The sequence below is a fragment of the Gallus gallus genome, chromosome 10, assembly GCF_016699485.2.
Source record: "Gallus gallus isolate bGalGal1 chromosome 10, bGalGal1.mat.broiler.GRCg7b, whole genome shotgun sequence".
Lineage (NCBI taxonomy): Eukaryota > Metazoa > Chordata > Aves > Galliformes > Phasianidae > Gallus > Gallus gallus.
The window spans coordinates 4981212-5001092 of NC_052541.1; the positions used below are offsets into that span (position 1 = coordinate 4981212).

The 19881-nt window shown below is 47.2% G+C and overlaps 1 protein-coding gene across 4 annotated transcripts in view; it reads left to right on the forward strand.

Annotated features, from left to right (window-relative positions):
• The window catches only part of RORA (RAR related orphan receptor A), a 388288-nt gene that overhangs the window by 304926 nt on the left and 63481 nt on the right, over nucleotides 1–19881 (forward strand). The window contains exon 1 of one of the 4 annotated variants that reach the window (NM_001397360.1): nucleotides 11211–11376. The exons of the other annotated variants lie outside the window; for them this stretch is intronic. Coding sequence (NP_001384289.1) covers nucleotides 11346–11376 — 31 coding nt within the window. The 5' untranslated portion in view covers nucleotides 11211–11345. Of the gene's footprint in view, nucleotides 1–11210; nucleotides 11377–19881 lie in introns of those variants that run through there. 4 annotated transcript variants of the gene reach the window in all.

Genomic DNA, 19881 nt, shown 5'->3' on the forward strand with positions numbered 1-19881 from the left:
GTGTAGCCATAGAAAAACTGCAGACTTGGCTGTGAGCATTAAAAGAAGCCAACAACGGATAACCTGCCAGTAATGCCTACTTACCTGTTTTCTGATGTTAATGCAGATGTGCAGTACTACTATTTGTGGAATCATTTCGGCAAACTGTGTTATTTATAAACGGAAAGTGACAGAGTTTATGGTCAGCCTTCTGTCACAGTTGTTTGGCATATGGGAATTATAAATAGGACTGGGTAATCACTGATGTGCAATGCTTTTGGCAGTGTGGTCATTTCTGACCCAAAAAATAACCCACGGAAGATAAATATATGAAGGTCCCTTCTAGCTTTTTTATATGTAGGAATGTGTTGTGTTTTGGTTTCCCTGCTTCAGCTGTAAGGAAAAATGGAATATTTTTAACATAATTTGTTGCATGCTCACACAGCAAGGCTCTTTTCAAAATAGCTCGAGCAGTTACAGTGCTTTGGGCAGTTCTTGATCAGGGTAGTAAAACTAGCATGTAATTAGCGGTCCTGCTTGCCAGATGTATTTGAGAGCCCTCCTCCAAAATATCCCGATGAAGTACTGAGCACCCCAAGTTTTAGGCCTGTGGTGCGGCTCGTGTAGATGTAATCTGAAATAACCGTTTCTGGCTGCACGCTGAAGTCTTCTGCAAATCGTGTGGAAGAGGAAGTGGTTTCTCAACTACATGGACAGCTTGCAGGCTTGGTTTGCAGTGATACCAGGTACAAAATGGCAGTCCAAAAGGTGCCGTTTGCTTTTGCCTGGCCTGGTAAAGGTGGATAAGATTATTAAAGTTACAGAAGACACTGTGCTCTTTGCAGTATTTTTCTTCCTAATTTCCATGTGCAATCAATACAATTTGAAATATGATTCTTTTTTCTTTTTTTTTCTTTTTTTTTTTTTTTACCTTTTTTAACACGCTCTGTGCTCCAGCTTCGTTCAGTTCTGCCTGTCCTTTAACTTTTGCTATTCTCAACGATAGCTGGTTTCTTATCTGAATTTGGTTGGCAGCCGTATTGATTGATAGTTGTGTAGGGTGGAATCCAGTTGTCTTTGCTTCCATCGTTGTAATGCAAGACAAATGCTCTCCACTGTGTCACCCACATAAACAGACAGTGATTCTGAAGCAGCTTAAATTCACCAAGAAAATGCCAACCCATGTTCCCTTCTGGCTGTGCGTACGGTGTGGACAAAAACCAGCTCTGGTTTTCATGCCCTGAATCATTGCAATAAGCTAGTAGGGTGATATGCCACTTAATACTTTAATGAAGTATATACATCAAAGTTGCCAAATAAACAGCTTTTGAGACTTATGTATATTGTAATTGTGGGAAATGTTTCTACTAGCTTGTTAGATAATAGGTGCAATTTGAAGAAGGAACACGTAGTTCTCTTCGTCTCCACTCCCTGTGCATCCTTTGGGTGTGGGCATATAATAAAGTGCGCAGCTCAGCACATTTTCAGTTCACGTGTTGACAAGAAGTTGTAAAGCAGCATAGATTTCCTTTTGCTTTCCAGCTACTTCTGGTGAACAAGCCCAATAGACTTTTCCTCAAGTGGTCCTTATTTTCTTTTTTCCCAGAAAAGGCTTATTTTAGTAATTGTTAACAAAATGCACATATGACTCGTGCGCTTTTGTGACCGCGTACTTACTGAAGCTTTCTGCATGAAGGTCTTTTTGCAGATACAGAGAATAAAGGAAATGAACACCTTCCAGGTGTTCCAGATACAGTGCACATGGAAACACTTTCCATGTATACACAGCGGTGTTAGCAGAGGAGCGGAGACTTTAGTAAGCACAACTCCAGGTATCCATGTCCCGATCCACCAGGATCTGAATGATTCTTTTAGACCATAGGAATTTAATCTGTAAGTTTTTGGCTTCTCAGGGAGGAGCCAGAGGCTTCTTGCCATTTCACAGCAGAGTTTTTGCACTCCCCAGTGTCCCTAGGTGGACCTGCTCTTTTTGGTCTCTGTAATGTTGTTTTCCGCACATCTCTGCAGGGAGGTCAGCTAAGCAAATGATCAGCAGAGACCACACATCCATAAAATGAGTGAAAAAAAAAAAAAAAGTTAAATGGCCAAGTCTTCTTCAAAATCATCTTTAATGAAATATTCTCGAGCTGGGGAAAACGTGTATAGAGGCGGAGTGTGGCAGGTTGCTCTTTACCACTAAAAACTGCAGTCTTAAAGATAGGATAGCAGATATTGCTTTTGTTGAGCAAGAATTTTTATCTTCCTATCCAATCACCCCCTGCCACTAGGCTTTAAAATTCTTGTTTCCTTGGTCAGAAAGCTGGTTCAGACACCACACCTGCGGTTTCCCTCGTATTTGGGTCTTTTCACAGAACTTGGTTTCCATAGTAAGTGCTTTTCAAAGAAGTTAGGGTTCAAATAAAAGCACTCCGTAGTCCATCGTTTTATAAAGGCGCTCTCTCATTAACTCACTGTTGAATAACTCTTATAACCTCAGGTCTATTTGAATTCCACTCCAAATGTTCCGCTGCAGACCATCTGACACCTCACAGAACAGATTATAAGCTCCAACGCTGAGTTTCTGATCTCAAGTCTCACTCTTCAAACTGTTTTATCGTAATTATATTTGAACGAAATATGCTAACTGATACAGTGATTGAGGGCCCATATTTAGCAACACGGGCTAGAAGCCAGCAGAAAAATAACAAAATATTTTCCATTAAACATTTCAAAAAGCTAGTGTTTTCCATACTTCCTGCAATAACGTAGTATGAACCTTATGTATTCTCTGCATTACATCTCAAAAAGCTTCCTGTTTTGCCAAAACACTACCACTGATTCTGCAAGAGTCTCAAAGCTTTAGTTCTTGTGTCAGGGAACGTATCTTTTTAATAGACTTTATAGATCTTTCCTTTCGATTTTTATCTTGCAATAATCCGGTATATTTCTTCCTTAATACTGTTAATGCTTTGCAGGCTTACAGTGGTGATTGCTTGAAAACATTTTTTTCTTACTTGACAGAAGCAATGAAGCATTGCTATTGCAGTGTGTTGGCATGTTCTCAGTTTGGGATCACTAGACAACTAAAGAGGAAGGGCTAGAGTTTGTGAAGGCAAAAATAATGCACTTACTCCCCGCAGTGAAACTGTGCATATTGCTCTTTGCAGAGTACTGTCCTTAAATGAAAGAGCCTAATATGCAACACAGTGCTTTTGTGTAGCTTTGAACACACAGCATGGCAAGGCCGGCTTCTCTATAGACGAAACAAAAGAGGAGGGCAGAGGTAAAATGTGTGGGGCTTTAGAGTGGTTCCCTTCCCACCTGAAAGCTCGCAGTGGGCAGGGAGGGCTGTGGGGCTGCCCCTGGGGGCTCTCCCCTGGAGGTGACACCCTCAGACATGTACAGGAGGCAGAGTTTGGTCTGCTGTGCACATTTTACCTATGCCATCCTACAACTTAAAGGTTGTATGGATTGCATAACTCTAATAGGTTTGTTTAACAGATGTATGTGTAGTAACTCCAGTGATGGATGGTCACCATTTCAATTGCTCATGCTAGAAAGCAAATAAATTAGTTACTTAGAACTAAACCTAAAATACTACTCTGGGGAGGAAGTTAACAGTCATGTACGCATTTATGTATATATTCTTTATCCTTCAGCTAAAAATGAGTAGGGAGATTGAAAGCACCAGTTACCTTTTTAATTTATTGGACTTTTTTTTTTTAATGTATTGAAATTCAAATGTCTCTGCTTTATTGTAGCTGGTAGAGTACATGCTTTGCAATACATTTACCTTGGAATCAATAGATCTCTGCTTTAATAACCAGGGTATGTGTTAGAACCTGATTACAGATGTGCGCTGAAGAACAGCTGCCGTGTGTTAGAGGTAACCCCTCCAGCTACAGCAGCCTTAAAGATTAACTGTGTCTCAAATTAGCCTTGATTCTATTAGAAATGCCCCTCATATTTCATGCTCTGGAATGGAATATGGGGAAAGAATGTCATAATGTTTCCCTGTTCCTTGACAAGTCTTTCAGTAGGCTTGTCAAAGATCCTTGAAAATTGAACTGAAATAATCGGAAATGATGTGTCTCTGTGAAAAACACTTGGTGAATTCCTTTCTGTGAGACAGGGGTATGCTAATGAGTTTTAAATCGTGAGTTCAAAATGACTGTTATCAAGTGAGTGGTCATAGTTCGTATCAGATTACTAAGGTAGGCAGTGAGAAGGTTTCTAATTACTTAATCTGTTTTACTTTTCTAAATAAGATGAGAAAAGAAGTGCTTGAGCTGAATTAATACGAGTGCATGCTATAGAACCAGGTTTTACATGAAGCAATAGATCATTCCCTACAGGTGGTCTGCCCTATATGTTCTGCTTTGTAATCACATTCATCAGCTTAGAATACTGCTCTCCCTCCTTTTAACGCAAGAGGTTGTGCTGTGCAGGTGCTCCCTGGAGAATTTGGTGATTAATAGTTAAAAATCAAACAAACAAAATCCTCTCAATTATCTTCCTTTGTGAGTGAATCATCTTCTTATTTTGCTTCTACTAAAGACTAATATCCTTCAGCAGTGTCACTTGATCGTGTCTGATAATTATAATTATGCAAAGGAGTTATCTGTGTGGATTTCATGCCCAGAATCTGTATCATCATTGTTCAGTTTATTTATCACTGTAAGTAGATGCACAGTGGTTGGTTTAAGAATGATCATTTGAGGCTGTGTTAACTTCTGAAACTTATCATCAAAGTTTATTACCCTTTGAGTTGAAGCCTTAAAAGCTATGAGTATATTTGTTGTTTTTCACTGACCCGATCATAAGTAATGTATTTTCTTTGATAATATTAGGAGTGCAGTGGTGTCATGGGAGAGATCATCTGGAGTGAATGTTGATGGAGTGGATCTTAAGTTTCGTTAGAGCAATAGCAAGCACCTATTCTGTGACTGCAAGTGCCCAATCTGAAAAAAAACAAGCAAATAAAATCAGCTTGCTAGCTACTATCCAGATACCAACAAGTGAGAAATAGGAGAGGTCAGCAATGATCGAGCAGTGCGTGATCAGAGGAAATGCTGGACATGGCAGTATTCGTGCTGTGAGTTCAGTGTCGACCTGAGGAGGGTCCGGTTACAATGTGCTGTGCATGGGACCTACAGGCTGTCTGTAACAAAGTGCTTGAACACTGGGAGTCAGACAAGCTTCCGACCCAGGTAAGCTGGGACTTGGAAACTAACTCTGGAGAAGGGCCTAACATGGAACCTGAATCGTCTGAAAGTCTTTGTAGACCTAAGCTTCTATTTTGTATTGAGACGTGAAAAAAAAAAGCAGGATCTTCTAATTTTTCTCATTTTCTCATACTCATACTAATTCTCATACTCATACTAATTTTTCTCACTTTTTCTCATACTAGCACAAGCATTCTCCAGTGCAAAGCTGTATAAATAATGTATATGCTCACAGGAGCAGGAAATATGCTGCTGATCAGACAGTGTCAACTTGGATGAATCCTATCCTGGAAGCTCTACTTTAAATGTGAGCAATAAAACCACTATTGACATGTGGCACTACTGACTGAAATGTCAATAGTTATAAAAAGAGTATTTCATAACGCAGAATCATTGTTTAGTTTGCTTGACTGGACAGATGCTTCTGCTTTTCCATGAAAGAAAAATGATTTCCATATTAGTTCCCCGAATGCTCAGCATAGCTTATTTGTTCCACTAAAGCTCAGATCGTATGTTGAAAATAGGAGCAAATTGCTTGCCGGTCCTGTGTAGTGCAAGACGTTGACACTGGGCATGACCCGAAGCAATATAAGTGTTGGCATGCTTACAGGTTAGCTTAGGTTAATTTTGCTAACTCTGGAAATGAGTACAGGGTGAAGCATCGCTGTCCTTACCCCTTGGCTGGTTAAGTGAGATTGCTTCTGTTCTCTGGCAACTCTGACTTAAACACTGTTTCCGGAGCTTTTGGGCAGAACTGACAATTTTCTTTAGCTGTCTTCAGAATATAGACTATTACATTTCTCTGGTTGTTAGTATGTGAGCCTCCTTTAATCATTCTGTTTGTTGAGAGGTTAGAGCATGTGCCAGGAGCAGAGAGGCAGACAAGAGGCCAGAGTGCTGTTAGTGCCCTGGGCACGTTCAGGGGCAGAGGATCCACTGGCGTATATATGCCTGTATTGTCCTGACTGTTGAACCATTCATCAGGAAAAGGCAATAAAAGCACTAAGTTCCTTCCTGACGCTGCATTTGGATGGACACGTTGGTGAGGAAGATTCTGAGGAAGACACCTCCCGCTTCATCTCACGCTCTGCTCACTGCTACCCTTTCTCCAACCTTGGCCATCCCCAGTGATGCAAAAGAAGGTGGAAAGAGATACCCAAAACTTAAACAGAACAAAGAATATTATTTGTTCAGCATGCATCAGGAAAAAACAGTTGTTGCTTATGCCTGGTGTGTAACTGGCTAAAGAGCTGAAGCGTGTGGTTGGGTCAGTCATAGGTGTCCTGGGGAAAGCAGGGGGGTGTACCCTTCCTGTTAGTTCTCATTTTCCTGTTCTCTGGGCATAGATGAAAACAGGGCATACCTGTAAGCATTGCAAGTCCTCTGCAAATGACTGTATGCACAATGTTTGGGGAAATTGACCTAATCATAGAACGGTTTGTGTTGGAAGAAACCTCAAAGATCATCTGCTTCCAACCGCCCTGCCACAGGCAGGATTGCCAACCACTAGATCAGGCACTAGATGGATTGCCCAGGGCCTTGAGCACCTCCAGGGGTGGGGGACAGCCAGCATCTCTGCATCCAGAGCTGTTTTCACTTGTCGCCAGCACCACGTTCAGTTGTTAAGTGAGCAAATGATATCTGTGCTCCGGAAGCCCAAGCATCAAACTGAAAAGGAGCAAAAGGACCTTTGAAGATTTCAGAATACTCTGAAGAGATCTCAGTTCTTTTTGATCAGTTTACAGGGAAAGGCATTTCTTTGGAGAGCCTGTTTATGACAAAAATTATTATTTGATGATGATCCTTGAACAAAGATCTGACAATTGCTTCTCAGAAGATAACTGAAATGTTGCTGTTTTTTTGTGCTACTGACAGCCATCTCGACAGCAGTGTTTGCACCGCCTGTTGAGTTGTCCCCATCGGAAGGGACATGCTACACATGCTACACAATCGTAGCTCCAGCTCTTGGCAAGCAACGCTTGGCCAAAAATAGCCAGGTAAAATTAGATGTGAAAAAGAACGCTTTAACAACTTGCAAACAATTCCTGCTTTTTGTTAACGTGAACTTCGGGATAGTGTAGAAAGCTTTGTCAGCACAAAGCCGTGTAGATGAGAATCTTTCTGAGACCAAGGAGGGACTCAGTGATGGCAGTGTGATCAGTAATCCAGTACCAGGCACTTCATGCTCCATTGCAGAGTACTCAGATAAAAGGGGAGGTTACTAAATCCAGCTGGATGTGTTTCTTGCCAGTCGTGGCTCATCATGGAGGCATCTGCTTCTGGTGGCAGATGATGAGAAAGGTGGGATTATGGCTGGTCACTTCAATTCCAAAGTGCGCTGACGTTTCCTTACATTTTGAAAAGCAGCAAAAATTGTATCCTTCCAAGGGATGCCAGGGTCAGAGGAAACTGGTTAACAGCACAGTTCACTGGGTAGCTCCAGTCCCTTACTGCCAGCTCTATCTCTGGCTGGTAACGACACGGACCTTGGACTTAGCCCTCCCTCAGATGAATCCAGAACATTTTGTCAACTTTGTACTTCATTTCACCAGGTGCAGAACTGTAGCAGCCGTTGAACAAAGCACAGCTCCCAGTTCAGCGGTTGTGAATAGTGATGTATTTAATTGAAGTTGAGGGGTAGTTTATAAAATGGCTTGATTAACAAATATAGCTTCAGGCACACACTGCACAAAAGCATATTTCCTCAGCGAGAATTTGGGAAGGCATTTTGTCTGAAGCAGAATGGTACGATTGCAGGGTCAGCATCGTAGCGGTTTTAAATAGATGAAAAAGAGTCAGCTTAATGAGGACAACCTCAGTTAAATTCATCTTTTACGGTGTGAAGCGCTTGGAGTGCTGGAAGCAAGTGAAGATGAAAATACCACTGAACGCAGGGGGAATGTGTTAGGGAGCAGTCCTTCTGTGGGTGTTGTGTATAGCAATTAGAAACCCCTCCAAAAGTGAGTATCAATAGGATGGGCAGAGCTGTGCTTTGTATTTTGAAGCTTCAGAGCAGCAGTCTTCCTACACTTTGTTTTGGATGTCTTTGGTACGCTGGGCTGTTGCGGCCCTCTGCTCCTGTGCGGTTCCATGGGGTAGTTGTTGGTGCCTACGAAGCCCAAAAGGCAGCGGTGCGGATCTCTGACATTTGAGTTATGTGTTGTACACTCCTGTGGCATCTGGAGCTGCATCCCTGGGGGGGGCTGAGTGCTGCGCCCACCGTTAGGAGCTGTGAGCACCCGCTTGGTGCTGTTTGTCACAGGGTGCTGATACCTTTCCTGGACCGGGCTTAGCTCCAAAGAGGAGCTAGTTAGAGGTTGGTAGGTGTTCTCATCTTTATGGGTGTTCTAAGTACTTAAAATACCTCGGTATTTCCAACTGTCACTGATATGTATTTGGATCGCTACAACATTTCCTAAGCGTTTGAAAGAATTTATTTCATTAAAAGCATATGAAAAATTCAGTAAAAGAAAAAGAAATAACTTTATCCTGACATAGTTGGAAGCCATTTTTAAAGCCAAAACATATGTGGGAAATTGAATTCTAGGTGATTTTAACAAAATGAAAAAGCTGTTTTCCTGCCGAAATTGAAAATGTAAAGGCCCTGGCTGATTTATTGAAGTGTTTTTGTGCCACATCTTTTCCAGTAAATTAATTCTGTGCCTGGGAGAAGCACTGCATGCAGTCCCTTCTCTGCAAGAGGATTTACGTGCAGTTGTGTCTGCGACAGTAGTACAGCAGTGAGTAACCGTACGTCGGAGTGGTTTGACAGCTTCAGCTCCGGCACTGCCCCGTGTGGTTCTGCCTGCTTTGCACAGGGGATTATTACATGACGCATTTTCTTTTAAGAGTGCTTTTCTTCCATGCTGTATAGGGGAGGAAGATGATGGTTACACCCTGTATTTATTATTCAAATCGTATTGATAAGGAGAGCTCAGAACTCTTCCTGAATTAAGCTTAATAATACAGAATGCAAAACATGTCCCAGCAGGCTGCAGCAATGCTTGTGCTCCAAGCTAGGGCAACATCAGCATCCCTCTGCAGTTAGCAGCATTTACATTGCATCTACTTGGGAATGCCTTTTGTGGAGCTGAGTAGGTAGGAGGAGGCATTGGTTGGTCTTGGAACATGAAGTTTTCTCACTGTTGTTCACTGTTGTTGAAGGAGAGGTGGAGGAGGAGAGCTTTTCAGACTGTCCTCTGGTGTACTCAGAATGCCCAACTGAACGCTGTTTCCCCAGCGCCACCCAATAACGGCCATCCTCGGCCTTTCCCCTTCCCCTCTGACGCAACGCTTTTTGCCTGGAGCGGGTCCGGAATTCTGCTAGAAACAGTCGCTGCCCTCTCATTGCTACAGAGGTTCGTGATCACCCAGCGAGTACCCCCTGTTTGCGTCGGTGCAGCGCGCAGCAGCGCGCGATAAGGTAGCACAGCACGCGCTTAGCAGTCCGGCACCGACAGCTCCTGAGCGGTGACCGTGATGAGAACGGACGGTCGCGCTGTAGCGAGCCCTCGGGCCGGCACGCCGCCGGGCGGCCCCGCGTTGCCCTCCGCCCGCGGCCGCCCCGCCCAGCAACGCCTCCCGAGCGCCGCGCCGCCCCGCCCCGCCCGCCGGGGTCTGCTCGGCCCGCGGGGGGCCGCGCTGTGCGGGCTGCGTGCCGTGCCTGGCACGTCAGGCGTCATCCCGCATCGCAGGGCTCATTTCAGCTGGACTGGAACTAAATGCAGATCAGTAATAATGTAATGCCGCGTACCTTAAGGTTAAATGTCTGACAAGACGACTGCCGCTAATGGACTGTGGCATTTTTCAAGCCACGGGTCTGACATTACTTGCTGTGTCAGAGAGAACTGTTCACAGGATCTCATTCCCTGCCTTACATATACTAAGGCATCCTTCTTTTCTCTCGTGCGTGCTGCATGTTGCAGTGCTGCAGCTCATGCCAGGCACGCAGCATGGCTGCGGTCACAGCAGCGCACTGCAGGCCCAGCTGCTCCCAGCCTTGGTTGGGCCCACAGGGATGTGTTACGTGTTCTGTGCCGATCCCCCCCGCACTGAGCTCAGCCAGGGCCACATCTCACTCAGTGTGAGCACTGACAACAGAATCGGGTCAGAACTCCATACCAAACCCTTGCTAAACTGATACCGCTGCACCACATTAGCTCTTGGCGTTCTCTTAGTAAGGAAGATAGAAGAGCATCATGAGGGACTGCCCTGCTGGGTGCACGCCTGGCTGCTTCTGCCCGTGTTTGGGTGGCACTGTGCTGCTCTGAGAGCTCCTCACAGCAGTAGGTAGGCAGGAGACATTGGGGGTCGGTGCCGGAGGGCTGGACTCGGTGTTGTTGTTTCACGAAGGCCCTTTCTAGACACAGATTTGCGTGTGACACTCTACAGTGCTTCCTCTGGTCTGCTTTCCCTTCTTTTATCGTCTGTTTGTGCGTGCAGGTGTGGTTTGTTGCTGGGAAATGCCCTGCTCTGTCCACAGCCACACGTCTCACAGTGCAGCGCCGCTTTCCCCGGGTTTTCCTCTCAAGCGACGCTCCTCCGCCCGCTGCAACGGGCACTGGGCACAATGCCGCCGTTGCTAACGGAGGTTCCGGCGGGCTGTGCTTCTGGAGAGCGGGTTTTGGCGGGCGGCTCTCAGAGCAGCCCCGGGGCGGTGCGGACGCGCGCATATCCGTGCCCAGCGCAGATCCCGCGCTGCCCTCCGCGATCAGCCCCGAGCCGGCGAGCTCCGAGCGGCTCCGCGTGTGCCGAGGTGTCCCCGCAGCGCTGTTGTTTTCCGCTTTAAACGCCGCTTCCCCGCGGTTCGAGGAAAAGCGGAAGCGAAGCGGGGCCGCGGCTCCTCGTGCACCTGCCGGCCGGGCCGCGCGGGGCGGCGCTGCGGGACCGCCTCGCCCCGTGCTCCGCGCCGCCCCTCGGCGCCGGGAGGGAGCGCGGCGTAAACAAGGCGGGGGCCGGGGCTGGCGCGCTGTCAGCGGGTCACATGGAGCCTCATATGGGCCGGGGGATGGCGGCGCGGCGCGGCTCTCCGCTGGCAGGCGGCGGCGGCTGCTGAGGCGGCGGCGGCTCGCGCCGAGGGCCCGGCCCGTCCCGCCTCCGCTCCCCGCCTCCCCGCGCTCCCCGCCGCTTCGCCCCTGACAAATGATGTGTTTTGTGCTCGCCGCGATGAAAGGTAGGCGCAGCCCGCGGGGCCGCCGTGCCGGGCGGCGGGGAAACCGGCGGGGCCGACGCTCGCTCGAGGCGCGGCGCACCCCCTGGGCGGCCTTGCGAGCGGCACGCGGCCGGCGGCCCCGGGAGCGGAGCGCGGCGCTGAGCCGCGGGTGGCGGCGGGGCGGGCAGAGCCGCCGAGGGCTTGCGGGTGTGCGGCCGGAGCTGCGCGAAGGGAGCCGTCCCGTCTCCCCGCCGAGCCGTGCGGGGAAGCCCTGCCTCTGGCGCGGGGGCAGCGCCGTGCGGCACCCCGTAGGCAGCTGGCGGGGCGAGAACGGCATCGTGAGGGGCGGCTGCTCGCGTTCAGGAGGGTTTGGAACGAGAGGAGAAACCGGAGCTGCCGGGCGGTTACTTTAAACCTCACCTTCTTTTGTGCTTTCCGATCGCAGCCCTTAATGGGGACGGTGCCGGACCGAGGAGAGGCAGAGGAAGTTTTGAACGAGAAATCAGAAGTGTAGGGACACGTTCTCGTGCTCCTAATGAAGTAGGCTCTGCGGTGTAACTTTGCATTGCACAGTTTTTAGAGTAAGGATTCTGTTTAAAAATAATGGTCGTCTCAAAGCAGGAATCGTCTTATCTAGCCGAGGTGTTCTTCGGTAGCAACCCAGAAGAGTCTTGCTGCTGTCACTTGAATTTAGTGCCCAGACTGAAGTACAAAATCTTTTCCTTTTTAATTATTTCCGTGGATTGTGCAGGTAAAGCTGCTCCGAAGTCTCTCCTTTGAATGAAATAATGGCTTGAAAAAGCAGGTTAATTCTGGTGTTGGTGCCAGGCTGCTGCCTTTCCTCCCGCATAGTGAGAGCAGCGGGCAGTGCTGCCGGCAGCAGAGCGGCACTCGGGGCACAGGGATTTCCATTCGTGGGCTCCTCTGCTCCAAGAGCCCGTGTGGGTAAAAGGCAAGCACTGTGTGCGTTAATCGTTAGTTGTGCTGAATGTGTTTGGCAAGAAGATGGAATTGGGTTGATTCAAATACTTGCATTCAAAACAAAAGAAAACGTATTTGTAAGTGTGAGCTACGTGGCCGTGTTAGCAGCCCCGTAGGATTTTACATCCACAGACAGCACGGTTTGTCAGCACATCCCTTGCCAGCCGGCCTGAACCGTGCAACCCAATAAACAAAGGAGAGAGGAAAACAGCACTGATTGATTGTTTTAAAACGTGTAACCATTTCACATGGGTTTGGACAGAGGCGTGAGGAGCGAGGAGCTGCTCCATGCGAGTCGCCTTTGAAGTAATTGTTTCGGTTCTTCTGGGAGTTTCGTGTAAACCAATTTTCATACTGATGTGAAGTCTGGTCAGAGCCCAGCTGTTGGATTTTAGGGTATAACTCACGGTGGGTTGATTATGGAGTTACTCAGGGCTCTGTCCTCTTCCAGAACACTCCTGTGGTACGTTTCATTTGTATTTTGTGCTACTTAATTTCCTAATACACTGGAAAACTTTGTTGATTCTTGTTCTTTTTAATTTGCTGGAGGAGGTGTGTTGTCACAAGTCTCACAGTGACCTCTGACTGCCATGAAATAATAGACCCCCAGCTGCTGTTTGGGAGATGCAGATGGGTAGTGTGGGGGAGTGCAGTTCAGGTGTGTGAGGGTGAGATGCCAGGTGTGCCAGTGAATGGAGTATTTTACCTCTTCCTGATGCTGTAATGGTATCTTTTGGGTTTTCTGGTTGTTTTGTAGTTCAAGCACAGAAAATTATGGTCCAAAGGAAAATAATGGGATTTTTTTTCTTTTTTACGTAAGTGAAGAAGATTCTTAATTCCTTCTTGGTTGCTGTTAAGGTACCCCAAATTGATACTGTTAGAAATGAATTGCGGGTCACCTTATTCTTTTTAATGCAGCATAACGTTCTGTGGGACGGGCTTGCTGTCACGCTGCAGCCCAGACTGCCAGGCCTTATGCGGGTCGGAGCGAGCAGAAGTTGTGGTCAGCTGTCAGCACACCAAAACGTGCCCAGGGCTGGGAGCAGGGCAGTCTGGGGAGGGGTCATGGAGTTCCAGAATGGTTTGGGTCAGAAGGGACCTTAGAGATGGGCTGGAGGTGTCGGTGAAGCGGGCTACGTAGTAGGAAATGGAACGTTCTGGTTTCAGGCAGAGGAGAAAGGTGTTTTTTTTTCTCTCTGTTTCTAAGAAAATAGGCAGTGGTGAAGCATCCGAAGTTATAAAGATTGAGTAAATGTTTTGTAGGCTGATAGACCTTTAAAAATGGTTCATAACTGTTACAAGTCTGCCTGAGAGCCGGGGAAACCTCACATGGTTAATTGATGTAAGCAGGCCAGAATTAACTGGGGGCTCTTTTCTGGGGGAGTGCCATTTCTGTGCTCAGCCACTGAAAGTTTGCAAAGAAATTGAGTCGTTTTGGCTGCGTGCTCTTTGGTACAGATCTTAGTCCTGCAAGAGTCTTGGCTGGGAGAAGCATCAGGGTTGACTGGTAGGAGAGAAGAACTAATGACACTGAATTGGTGAGCAAGTGCTCTGCTCTGGAGCAAAACCAGTGGGATAGGTTACTACAGCAACATGGATCCAGAGGTGACAGACTGGGAGCTAGATCCAACCTGGTGGTGTTTGGCAGGCTTTGGGGTACGTGGGGGTACCAGGCTCCTACTTTGTGAGGGACAGGGGTGAATGAGGCCTGGGGGTGGTGAGAGCTGGAGCACGGGGCTTGTGCTGTCCTCAGGCCGTGTCAGTAGGGTTCCATCTTCTGTGGTTAATGAAGTACAGAACAGAACCTAGAGAGAGTTTTACTGCTCTTACATGCATGTTTCTGAAGGGAGATCGGCAGGATATCGGGCCTAAACCCTGTGAGCCATTTCTGCAGGATGTATTTACTGTTAAGATAGAAAGGTGTGAATTCAGCTTCTAATTCTGACTGGTGCTGCGTAGCATCAGTGAAATGGAATCTGTTGCTGCTTTGTATACCACGAGAGAAGAATTGGTTATTTTGTTGTAGATAACATTGTTTAACAGTCGGGGTCTGCACTTGAACCTTTGGAAACACAACTAGTTTTCTGACTGGCGTTGGCTCCACATGAGGGTTTAATCATTGACAAACACCTATTTAAGGAAACAGAACACGCAGCTTTCGCTATTGGTGCAAATTACTTTTGTACCTTGCTGCATTCTCCTGCTGCCGCATACTGAAGCCCGTGGGGCCGGGCTGCGGTGCTGCTGGACCCCCTCCGACAGCTGCCCCGTGCCCCCTCCCCGCCAGCAGCGCCCGCAGCTGAGCCGGCCCCGGCGTGCTGCGCTGCCTCTGACGTGCGTTCTGTCATGGTTCTTGGCACTGACCTGTCAGCACGTTGGTAATTACTCTGTGCTTTTCACCAGTAAACAACTGCGCAGGGAAAATATCTTGAAAGCCGCTTCACAAATTGAAGCGTGTTTAAGTTCGCCTTTGCTCTCGCGCTATTGAAAGTTAATTCCAATTTAGCAAATATCCAAGTGCAGAACTTCTGTTGACTAAATATTAACAAAATCTGGCCTTTGGAACTGCTGGCTGAGAGGCCGCTTTACCTGACTGCGCTTGAGCTGAGCGAGTGCCTGCATCAGAGCCGTTTGTTGCGGCGCATTCTCAGGATGCGGCTGGTTGGAGGCTTACTGCTGAAATGAGTGTTTCAGGCCCTTTGAAAGACTCGAGATTTGCAAGTAAAAAGAGGAAATCTGTCTTCATGTCTCACTCTGTGATAATCAAAGGCAGTCGCTTGCTCTGTACAAGTCTCGGCTGGGGACGTTCTTTCAAGTGTGGAGAATCTGTACGTCCTGTTTAAGTCAGCGATAACCAGGGGTGCTGAACACCTCCTAGATCAAACTCGTTCAACTTTGGTACAGCTCTTGCCTAGCGACAGTGGCGAGCCTATTGCAGCCGGCTGGCAGCACAGCCTTACAACTAGTTCTTCTAGGCCGGTTCTGAATCAGTATGGTACAACTGCGGTGATCTGTGGATGCTCTGTGTGGATGCTGCCCATCTGTATTACGTAAAGAAAAAGAAAGAAAGAAAATCCCCAAAGGAATGGAGGGCCGAGCAGGCGCTCGTGCCGGGGCCCCACTTCAGCCTGGTTCAGGGCTGTGTCTGCGGGCTGCAGTCAGGGGCTGAGCCCTCTCCACATCGAGTATTTCACCAGCATCTGTGAAAAAAGCTGTTGTCTTGTTCCTTGCGGTAGAGATCCTTGCGTGTTCTCCTTCTTTTATGCCTGTGTAGCACTAAATTTCAACCTTTAGGGTTTTTAAATATTCGTTATTGCTTATAGCTTCTCTTGCCTACAGTACATAAAGCAACGATCGTTATCATGTACTAATTACTGGCAGGGCTGCAAGTATTTCATCTTCACAAGAGAATTCTAAATTGGTGTATTTGTTTCTAAACTATATGTTACTAAATCAGAACTGTCAGACCTTTGTGTCTCTGGGGTAGGTGCATGCGGCTGTGTCTGACTTTGCAGTTCTCTATCTAGTATTAGAGGAAGTTGCGATGTGGAGCCTTCTTTTCTTTTCTTTTGTGTGTGTTCTCATGAGATAAGTTACTGTAGTGTGCAAAATAACCACGTACGAGAAGAATTTGTTAAGTCATTATGAGACTAGTCAGGTTTGATACCTCTTAGAGTGTATGTTAGTCTTTCATTTGCAGTGAGAGAAAGAATTAAATATTCACCTTTCTCGTATTTATGTGTGAGCTGTAATTTGCAGTTGCAGCTGATAGCTCCTGAGATCAAACACGCTGTAGTTCTCTCCTTTCATGATTTGTCTTTTCCTTGAGGACTGATATCTGAGGGATATGCACATAACTAATGGTGCAGAAAGTCTCTTCTAACCCCCTTTACAAAGATCAGTTTTCCTCGGGTTTGCAATAAGCAGTAAATAGGGAAAGGAGGATTCTGTTCTCCAGGAACAGCTGTGTTATGAGAAAAAGGTGACTCTATGTGGGACAGAGCTCTTTGCTCATTGGATGAAAAACATCCACAGACTGAAATACGTAAGCAGAAAGCCTTGTTAGGGGACCTGGCAGATGGATGCTGCTTTTTGTGCTTCATACTGTTTTAAAGGGAAGTTTGCCCACGGTTAATGAAGTCTTTAGTTTGCCCTTTTTTTCTCTCTTTTTTCCCCCTTTCCTTTCCGGTGGCATTTAGGCTGAGAAGCTCAGTGAAGCGCAGGTCGGCACGCGGGGGGCAGTTTCAGGCGGTTCCCAGTGCCTGTGCCGTCAGCTGAGAACGCCGGGGAGTGGCTCAGAGTGCCACACTGCTCCCCACAGGCTGTGGCAGCTGCAGGCCGAGCTCACGCCAGCTGGCACACCTTGCACGTCGGCTGCGGCTGCACAGCGTCCCAGGCAGGCTCCTGTCTTCATGGAGAAGGCAGTGTTTGCTTCGCTCTTTCTGCCTGGTGGTGTGGGGAGCTGAAGACCTCATGCTGACAAGAGCAAGGAGCTGTCCCAGCAAATCTGAGCAGTTAGGAAATGGTGGGGAATCCATGTTACATCCTGCTGCCCTTTGCCTTGTGCACGCGTATGCGCTGCTTGAAGCACAGAGCTGAAGCCTAGTTGTTAGCTATGGGGCTGCATTCTCCGAGGTGGCTAATGCTCCTTATGCTCCTTGGCTGCAGCCGAACGTTAATCTCTGACGGTTAATGCTCTCACAAAGTGCGGGAGCCCCCCAGCTGGCCTCCCAGCAGAGTTGGAAGTGGGGTTTGCTACTGCCCTCATCATCAAACATAGCCCCTTGGTTTGTTGTTGCTGCGAGCACAGCTGGGTGCAGTTTACTGCAGTGTCAGCCTGCAGTACACACTGCCAACACCTGTCCAAGCACAGCCACTGGCCTTGCACAGCAGCTTCTTGTTTTCCTTCCTTGGTGGTGGGAGTGATGTAGGACCCACACTTGTGGTTCTCCTGTTTGTGTAAATCCGGCCTTTGGGCCATTTGTCATGCTCCATATGTAGCCATCTAGGCTAAAATCAGTGTGGAGAGGTATAATCATCCCGGCTTTCATTTTAAGAGCATTTATCTCTGAGGTTAATTAAAGCTACTTGAATGTAAATAAGGCTAACCTCTTCACTTCTGAACAATGCAAATAGAATAGTCAGCATACTTATAGGGTATCAGCCATGTAATTATTGTGTAATGTTTGTGTTCTTTGAAACACCATGCTATTTATTGCCATTGAATCCTGGTATGAGGTGCTTCATAAAACCAGCTGCGTGACTCTTTATTTTTGCACTTTAGAAGAAGCTGATCATTCACACATGGGGGAGGAGTGACATTAAATCTTTACATAGACAGACATGCTGGTGTTACAGAGGCTTTGTCGGAGTGTGTTCTTTCCATCTCAATAACTGCTGCCCACAGCTCCATCCCATGGCAGCACGCTGCAGGCCATAGCCCCTCACACTGGCTTCAATTTCAGACAGAATTGTCTTAGTTTTAAATGGTAATTTGTGAAGAAATTAAATAGAGCAGTGGGAATAGGATGGTATGCAGGGCCTCAGGTTTTCAGTGTCTCCACCGTGGTTCAAAAGGGGACAAGATGAATTTATGGTACTGATTTTCCACCTCTCTTCAAAGCACTGGGAGAGTCAGGACTTACTCAGCAGTTTTCTCCATTCCATCCAAGAACCATTTGCTGTTGAAGACCCAGTACAGTTTACACAGGTCAGTTGAAATCACTTTTCGTTGCGTGTGGCACTTAATGGACATCTCCTGTGTGACTGACAATGGTCTTACCTGTGCTTAGCCCACAGAATGGGATCACCTCCTAGAACTTAGCTGAGATATGGTTCTCTGGTCCTGAGTTCTGAGCAGGGGCCCTGTGTCTTCCAGCGGCCGTGACCTGCATCCCCTAAGGAGGCCAGCTCTTCTCTGAGCCCCAGGTGCTCTTTGCGTGAAGGCAGTAGTCCAGACAGGGTACGGGCAGCCCAGGAACAGCACTCCCTGGTCGTCAGAACACCGGGAGCTTTCTCTCCAAGCAGCGACATTTGCATCCTTTGCTTCTGACTTGCATCTGAATGATATTAATTGCTGTCCTAGCTGAAAGGAGCAGCAGTAACTGCTGACTTCCTATATCAACTGTAATGTTACTCATAATGGGTGTGCTTTTCCATTCAGCTAAATTAATTAGCTCATCTTTGTCTGTGTTTGATTTGGCAGAGGAGTTATTGTGGGAAAACACATTTTCTAGCTAATTTATAGTGATTGCTTCAAGCTCAATTTGGGAGTTAATAAATCCATCTTCTACACTGCGTAAAACTGCTTATCAGATTTTCACTGTTTTCCCCTTGGTTGAGCTAGATCCTGGCTTACTTCGGCAGCGCTGTATTACTGAGAGCTGCTGGTGGGTATTAAAGGTCAGTGAAACTACGCTTTGGTGCAGTGCCTTGCGTGGGGGACGGGCATGTTGGAGGTGTTCTCAGCTACTGCTGCAGCATCAGCTGTGCCACACCGAGGGTGCGAACTGCTGCTCTGTGTCTGGGGGAGCTGAGCCTGCCCTTGGCCTTGTCTTCCTTCAGAGGGGCACTCCCTGCCGTTGTTGGATTAACAGATGTACTGTAGTAGGTTTGAGAAGAGTTTTTCTTGTACTGTGGGTGCACTGTTGAATTACAGTAAGTATTTGCTTAAAATATGAGTACATAAGGATGTTTATGGCTGCTGGATAGATTCTTGCATCAACAGATAATAAAAATCCCAGACATGTTAATTAAAGAGCTGTAGATCTTTCATTTGAGAAACCTCATATACATAGGCGCCTTGTAATGGCCGAGGCAGCTGGGCGCAGGCATCCTGCCCTCGCAGCAGGAGCAGCACCGCCATGGGCAGGCAGCGCAGGTCGGAGCCAGAATGGAGCAGGGCCGGCCATGGTAGCAACGTGGGGATTTCATCTCCTGGTGTTCTCTTCAAGGAGCATCAAAATATCCTGTCTGTCTCCTGCATTGGACATCTTGTTGGAAATTAATGCGCAACCCTCTCCATGACGCAAGCAGTGTTTCACTCTTAGGCTTTGCTTGGTTGGTTATCTTGCTGCACATGTTGGAGTCTGGGTGAGTGCTGGGAACTCCCTTTTGCCTGGACCTGAAAAGGCCCTGAAAATGTCATGTTTCAGTCTTGCTGTGGTTGGGTCCCCATGATCCCATGCCCTAAAAAGCATGCTGGTATCTCGGAGTAACTTTGGATTCCCATTCAGAAGGTGAAATGCAGCACCTGAGTGCCCAGGCAGACAGTGTCAGCTCTAAGCGTGCTGCTTCCATCGCCGAGCTGCCAGGTGTTCATGGAAAATGGGAATTGCTATCTGTAACAGATGCTTTCTTTGCATATTCTTTTTTTCCTCTAGTATGGTTTCCTCACTTTAAATTTTAACTGGAAATTAAAATGTTCAAAGCAGTGCATTTTTGTGGCCAGAACATTGGCATGTCTTCAATCTAGTAGGTTTGACAGAGGCTTCGGTAGCAGTGACAGAGGCCATCAGTAGCAGTGTTGGCTTCTTTGTGGAAACA